This window comes from Primulina huaijiensis, unplaced genomic scaffold, assembly GCF_012295235.1.
Source record: "Primulina huaijiensis isolate GDHJ02 unplaced genomic scaffold, ASM1229523v2 scaffold43129, whole genome shotgun sequence".
NCBI lineage: Eukaryota > Viridiplantae > Streptophyta > Magnoliopsida > Lamiales > Gesneriaceae > Primulina > Primulina huaijiensis.
Genome location: NW_027360416.1, coordinates 9,742 through 17,560, shown reverse-complemented (window position 1 = coordinate 17,560; position 7,819 = coordinate 9,742). Strand labels below are relative to the sequence as shown.

General features: G+C 37.4%; 1 protein-coding gene across 1 annotated transcript; it reads right to left on the bottom strand.

The window, feature by feature from the left end:
• Positions 1–1,333: 1,333 nt before the first annotated feature.
• LOC140969949 (uncharacterized) lies at positions 1,334–2,562 on the bottom strand. The gene is made up of 3 exons (XM_073431480.1): positions 2,430–2,562; positions 1,876–2,294; positions 1,334–1,756 (listed from the first exon to the last, which is right to left on the bottom strand). The coding sequence occupies exons 1-3, from the start codon at positions 2,560–2,562 to the stop codon at positions 1,334–1,336; spliced, it is 975 nt and encodes a 324-aa protein (XP_073287581.1).
• Between the last annotated feature and the right edge of the window lie 5,257 nt (positions 2,563–7,819).

Genomic DNA, 7,819 nt, shown 5'->3' with positions numbered 1-7,819 from the left:
TCCTCCTCCGTGGAAAGAATTAGCCGAGAAACATGCAATACTTCTCGGCTACTGACCTCTGATAAAGAGGCAGCCATTTTAGTCAAAGCATCTGCTTCTCAATTCTCGTCCCGGGGGATCTGCTCGATACTCCAATCCACGAAAACTTCTGTCTGGACTTTGATGAGCTTTAGATATTTAAGCATTCTGTCATCCTTAGCCTCATAAATGTCCTTTATTTGCTAGGTAATTAATTATGGATCAGAATACAAATTGACTCGGGAAGCTACAATTTCCCGGACAGCTCGAATACCGACGAGAACATCCTCATATTCTGCTTCATTATTAGTCACGCGGGAATCAATTCTGAGAGCCAATTTTATTTTCTCTCCCGGGGAAGCTATTAGTACTACTCCCACCCCACATCCAGAAAAGTTAGACGCCCCATCCACAAATACCCTTCATACTTCCTCTGCATCAGGCTGAACCATTTCTGATAAAAAAATCTGACAAAGCATGTACTTTGAAGGCGACCCGAGGTCTGTACTCAATATCATATTCACCCAGCTCCACTGTCCACTTGATCATCTTCTCGGATACTTCTGAATGAGTCATAATCCTTCCGAGAGGACTATTAGTAAGCACAATGATATGATGCGACAGGAAATAACGTCGCAGTTTCCGGGCAATCATTACCAAAGCCAAAGCTATTTTTTCCACCTCACTGTATCTAGCTCGGGGCCTCTTAAAGCATGGCTAACATAATAGACAGGCTTCTGATTAGAGCCTTATTCCTTTATCAGTACTGAGCTAACAGCATACTCTGTGGTGGATAGATAAACAAATAATTTCTCCCAGGGTTCTGGCTTTACTAGGAGTGGAAGCTCTCTTAGATGGCTCATAAGGTCCTGGAAGGCTTGTTCACATTTCTCATCCCAACCAAACGGCTGTGCCTTCCGAAAGACCTGAAAAAATGGATAACTTCGATGCGCTGACCGAGATATGAACCAGTAAAGAGAAGCAATTGTCCCGGTCAGATTTTGCACCTCTCGGATAGATCGAGGAGATGGAATATCCAGTACGGACTTGATTTTTTCTCGATTCACCTCAATCTCCCAATCAGTAACCACAAAATCCAAAAATTTACCACTCTTCACGCTGAAGATACATTTGGCCGAGTTGAGCTTAATCTCATAATGCATGAGAGTTGCAAAAGTTTCTTCCAAATCAGAGATGAATCCAGAAACTTTCATAGACTTGCCCAAAATGTCATCCACATACACCTCTACATTTCTTCCCAGCTGCTTCTCAAAAACTTTGTTCATGAGACGCTGATATGTGGCCCCGACATTCTTCAACCCGAAATGCATGACAACATAGCAGAATGTGCTCCCGAGATGATGAAGTTGGTCTTGTCTTGATCATTCTTGGCTAAGATAATTTGATGATACCCCTGATAAGCATCCATGAAGCTCAGCAGTTCATACCCAGAGGTAGAATCCACCAATTGGTCAATTCTGGGCATAAAATTAATATCTCTGAAGTCAACACACATCCTCCATTTCCCTCTAGATTTTGGCATCAGCACCACATTCGAGAGCCAAGTAGGAAATTGTATTTCTCGAATGTGGCCGGCTTTCAGCAAATCTCTAACATGTACATCAATCACTTTGTTCTTCTCACGACCAAAACGTCTCTTCTTTTGCTTAATAGGATGAGCTCTCGGGAGGATGTTCAGATGGTGCTTTGCGATCATGGGTGAGATCCCGATCAATTCCTGTTGAGACTAGGCAAAAACATTTATATTAGTTTTTAAACAGTTTATCAAACTGATCCGGGTGGGCGAATCGAGGTCTCGAGCCACCGGATCTCCTTGCCTTGCCCGATCTCCACCACCTCTTGCTCATCTTCTGCCACAAAATGCACCTCACCTTCCTCTACTACCCACCCCACTTCCTCATCGCTCCTCACCCTCTTCTCCTCTTTCCTAGCCTTCTTCTGGTCCACCCGGACCGCTTCTACATAACACTTCTGGGAAGAGAGTTGATCTCCTCGGACTTCACCCACTTGGCTTCCCACCGAGAACTTAATTTTTTGGTGGTAAGTGAATGCTACGGCCCTTAGCTCTTTCATGACTGGTCGCCCCAAGATGGTATTATATGATGACGGGGCATCTACCACAGTGAAAGTTGTTTTCACAGTCTTCTTCAGCTCCCGGGTGCCCAGAGTTAGAGGCAGGGTAGTCTCTCCCTCTGGGTATACAGCGTGGCCAGCAAAACCAAAAGTGCAGTCTCCACTGTTTCCAGCCGATACTCCTGCAAATCCATATGTACAAGAGCATCCTTGAAAATGACATTGACAGAGTTGTCCGAGTCCACGAAAACCCTCAAAATATCATAATTAGGCCCGAGCTGGGATCACCAGGGCGTCATTGTGAGGAAGTTTGACACCCTTGAGATCTTTCGGGCCAAAACTAATAACCACTTCATTCTTTCTTGCTCCTTCCTCCTCCATACACTCTCTCATGCTCCTTGATTTCCTTGCTCGATTGGAATCACCATCAGTAGAACCTCCAGATATCATCTTTATTACCCCTCAAGACAGGGGACGAGGCTTTCTTCCTCTCGGGCTCTGAATTTCTTCTCCCACTCGGGGCATTACTAGAATCTTACCTGGCGTTGGGCCCTGGCTGTCGAGCTGCCCAAGGTAGAAATCTCAGCTTCTTACTTGGTTGGTTATGTCCCTGGACAGCTGGTGAGACATAATCTCTCTTCAACGTTTTGCAATCCTCTGTTTTGTGGTAACACACTTTGTGAAGGATGCAAAATCCCTTCTTCTCGGGCTTCGAAAATTGCTGAGAAGGGGCAGGTCCCTGCTACACTCTTGGACCTCCCGGTCTCGAACAACCTTTAGAGGCACGTGATGAGAAAAATGCCCCAGGTTAACCCTTCTCGGCCCTCTCTCCTTGGGCTTATATACCCCGTCTCCCCTCTCTCTTCTCACCGTCTCCATCTTTTGCTTCTGTGCCTCCTCCATATTAATATATTTTTCTGCCCGGGCCAACTGATCTTCAAAATATCCGGGCGTCTTCTTTGTCAATGATCGGAAAAATTCACCATCCCTTAGCCCCTAGGTGAATGCAGTAGTTTAAGTCTCGGGAGCGTAAGAAGGGACATCCAAAGCAACTCTGTAAAATCTTCGGATATAAGCCCTCAAACTCTCTTCCGAGATTTGTTTAACTTAAAAAGACTAAATACAGTCTTTTTGTACTTCTTGCTGCAGCTAAAAATGTGCATAAATACTTTCTGAAAATCCTCATAAGAATGGATGCTCTGAGGGGCCAATTCTTCAAACCATCTCTGGGCTGAGTCAACCAGAGGACTTAAGAACACTTTGCACTTGATCCAATCATCATAACAATGCAACATGGTCATATTCTCAAACCTGGCCAAATGTTCTTTGGGGTCTGCATTGTCATCATAATCCTTGACTTTGGCAGATTTCAAGTTCCCGGGAAGAGGTTCTCGGACAATAGCTTCAGCAAACGGGCATCCCTTGATGATTACCTGAGAATGACTCCGTCCTTCCATCTGCCCCTTCAACACTATCATCTTCTGCCTTAATTCTTGCGACTCCTCTGCCACAGTCGGGGACTTGAACCCGGCACTAGATTCTCTTTCTTCCATCCTTGCCTCCTCCTCCCCTACCTCCTGCTCTCCTCCCGGCTGCGTAGCATGATGAGAAAGATCTCTCCTGGATATAGCTTTCTCCACCGCCTCGGATATAATCCGAGCCAACTCCTCCGGGGTTAAAGTAATGACAGTTGAAGATCCTGCGGGTAGAAGACCACCTTGTCCAGAGACAAGCTCATCATCTCCTGGAACCCGGGAAATATTTTGATTATTTCTTCTAGTAGGAGCCATATCAATGTCTTGAGCTCAATTTCCCACAGACGACGCCAATGATGAAATCCGAGTGAACTGGGTGAGCGGAGTCGGGACAATCCACCAGATTGTATAAGAGTTTTGTTGTTTTAAGGAAAATGAGCAAGATAGATATATGCTTCAAACGTAACCTTCAAACAAGAAAATGAACTCGTGAATGGGCGTCGAAGGGGTGTCCGGCGTTGTCACTCCGATGCTTTAGTCAGCAGGTTGAAGAAGAAGGTTAAAATGGCTGTATATGTGCGAATATACATGAGTGTGTAAAAGTTTAGAATCTCAGAATCTGTAAATGAGATGTATACCTGATATTTATAGGAGAAAATCCCATTATTATCTTATTTTCAGTGCCCATATGCCAAGTATGGTAAGACAGCTGCCCATACCATGCTTCTGACAAGCTGTTCTGACAGTAATGATTGCCAGGCATAAGGTAGCTCATACTGATGCACTCGAGTGAGGTGCTTTTCTCGAGGTAGCCCGGGTAGAAAGTTCTCGGGAGCTTGCATGAGAGCCCAGGCATATGGTAGCCCGGGGAGAAGATGTATCGGGCATTCGTCTGTACGGCAGCTGAAGAAATCATTCTGCTCATTGATTCTGATTTGGACTATCCATTTAGTATCTCGGGTCATCCATGACCCGGAATCTTATGGGGTATCACCAGCACCAATTTATTTAAGGCAAAAACTTGTGTGAGACGGTCTTACGGGTCGTATTTTGTGAGACGGATCTCTTATTTGGGTCATCCATGAAAAAGTATTATTTTTTATGCTAAGAGTATTACTTTTTATTGTGAATATCGATAGAGCTGACCCGTCTCACATATAGAGATTTGTGAGACCGTCTCACAAGAAACCTACTCTTTATTTAAATGTGAAAGAAAGCAAAAATCAAGCCTTCGGGATTTCTAATACACCTTCCATTCTAACGTCCTTGGCCGGATGATTAAATTAGTAAATTAATTAAGATATAAAAATATTTGAAACAATAATTCTTAAAAGTGACAAATAGAAATTATGCCACAAAGAATCCAAATGAAAACTTTATTTTACAATGAAAAAAAAAAATCGAAATGAAAACTAGAGGAATGTAGTAGAAGACATGACTAAATATAGAGAAATTTTAGAAAATATAAAATACGAGGATAATTACAAAGGAATTCAAAGAGAATGTTGTACTAATTAAGTTCGTCTTTTAATGTTTGATTAAAACCGTTAATTTATTTATTTGTGATTATATATTTTCAGATAAAATTTTGATTTTAAACTTCTATTTGAGATATAAATTAATTTACTTGACTATTCGAATATAAATTATGAATTTATCATTATCTTACGTTTTTAGTTTATGATTAAAATGCTTAATTATGTTTCTATGTATTATTAGTTATTCTTATTATTTTATATTATGCAAATGATAATAACAATACTTATTGTTGTTGTTTTATATAGGTAGTATATAAAAAAGATTAGTATTATAACGATTAATTTATTTTACACCAATAATATAAATGTTCTTATTATAAATACGGTTAATTTTGTTTTTAAGTACTTAAATACAAATAAATATTACAATTAATTTCATTTCTTATTATTTTATTTGACATGCGTAGTATCAAAACTTGTTATTATAAAAATTATTATTTATAATATTATTGACTTATAAGATACAACTAAGAAATACATTTTTTGTATTTTAGAATAATAATCAATTTTTTTTAGAAAATAATAATAATACTTATATTTATAATTATTATTGATGTTGTTGTTTTATAAAGGTAGCATATAAAAAATTAATTATTACAGTTATTTTATTTTACTCAAGTAATATAAAATTTATTAGTATAAATATTGTATTTTTGTTCTTAACATATTAAACCCAAAATCAGTTGTATAATTAATTTATCTAATTATTATTTTATTCCACGTGCGTATTGTGAAAACTTATTATTATAAAAATATTATTTTATTATCATTAACTTGTAAGATATAAATAAGAAATACGATTTTTTATTTTAGAATAACAATAACACTTACAATTGTAATTCTTATTGTTTTTGTTTTATTTAGGTATGTTATAAAAAAAAATAAGTATTACAGTTGATTGATTTTACGCAAATAATATAAAATCTATTATTATAAAAAAAATTTGTTATTAATTTATTAAATAAAAATAAATAGTATGATTTTATTATTAACTTGATACGTATTTGTATGACCGTTTATTTATTTTACATAACTAATATAAAATATATTATTATAAAAAAATTTATTAAAAAAATATAAATATAAGTGATTTTACTATTATTTTTTTTGCCTATTTAGTATGAAATTTATTATCATAATTATTTTTATTATTACTTACTTACTAAATAAAAAAATATTATTATTATTGATAGTAGTAGTATAGTAAAACAAAGTTAGCATTATCATCATTATTATTATAATTAATATTAATAAAAATGAAAGCATATGTAAATTAATTTTATAGTGTATTATTTTATGATATTTCACATTTTGTTATTCAATTGTAATTTAGAAAAAATTTATTATCACTTTTTTATTTTGTGTGACCTATTGAATTTTTTTTTATAGGAATGGACAGTGTGCTAGTGCTTTTATTCGTAGGTGGTAATGTTATTATAGGACATCACATCGTAAAATATAGTACCACTGCATTGAGGGCAACACGAATACCAAGATCTATTAATTTGCATGAAATGAAAGAAATAGTATACCGTCTGACAAATATTGAAAGTTCGAAATTTAATTTAAAATTTTCAACAAAATATTCCTACATGGATAAGTCACATTGTGTAGAAGTGCATCTTGACATCAATGATGACAACAATTTACAGTTTATGCTGGATTCTATTAACGAAATGCAGTGTATTGAATTGTATATCGAAGTAGATTTCATCGAGCATAATGTACATGTTGAGGTTCCTGAATCATACATTCCATGTATAACTGAAGGGTTCAATTCGATGGTATTTAATGATGAAGCTGGTACTTCCGATGCTGTTTTTTCCGAACCAATAGATGAAAATCGATTTAATTCGCATGATTGGACTGGGGGGATGGGATCGGTATATTACTGACACCGTAGAAGAAAATGTTAGTTGACCGATTTTCGCACGAGGATGGGATTCTAGTGCAAGAGGATGGTACTCAGTTGACACAAATCATGCAGGTTTGGATTGTTCACTGAGTGCACATCGTACTGGATCGGGTCATGGACTGACACCTGTCATACCTGATTAACAAAGATCACGTGAGTTGTCATTAGATGTTCACCTTGACGCCACTGAAATATTTACTGAACCTGATACAACTACAAGTGAAACAGATGAAGATGAGCATGAAGACGAAATACACATTTGCTGATATTGGTCCATCTCATACCGACAACAGTGATCATATGCATGCATATCCTTTTGAAGGCGTTTCAAATCTTGAACACCGACCTGATGCATTACCATTTTCTGTCCCGCCTGTCGGTCTATCTTTATATGACGTACCTCAATTCTTTGATACAATATATGATGAGCAACGCCCTGATTATGTTGGAATTCCATCTGCATCGAATTTGAGTTATTACAATGCAGATAGAGGAGAACTTTACACGAACATGATTTTTAAAGATAAAAAGCATTTGATAGCAGCAGTTAAGGACTTTTCAGTTAGAATTGCTCGACGTGAGTATCAAGTTGTGGAGAGTACAAAGACTTTGTGAGAAGTTAATTGTAAAAATAAACATTCAAATATCAACTGTAGGTGGGGTCTTCGTGCATCGTTAAAAACAAAATTGGTGGTCCACATACATGTATGTCTAGCCAGGTGGGGTTAGACCACCATAACTTGGACAAAAATATGATTGCAAAAACACTTGTCGGTATT

What these genes read in the sequence shown, in the direction of transcription:
- LOC140969949 (XM_073431480.1), bottom strand. Translation starts at nt 2,562, where the DNA reads ATGATATCTGGAGGTTCTACTGATGGTGATTCCAATCGAGCAAGGAAA. An exon ending in TGGCCCGAAAGATCTCAAGG is followed by an intron (nt 2,295 to 2,429) that starts GTGTCAAACTTC and finishes ATGGATTTGCAG; the next exon opens with GAGTATCGGCTGGAAACAGT. An exon ending in TGGCAGAAGATGAGCAAGAG is followed by an intron (nt 1,757 to 1,875) that starts GTGGTGGAGATC and finishes TAGTCTCAACAG; the next exon opens with GAATTGATCGGGATCTCACC.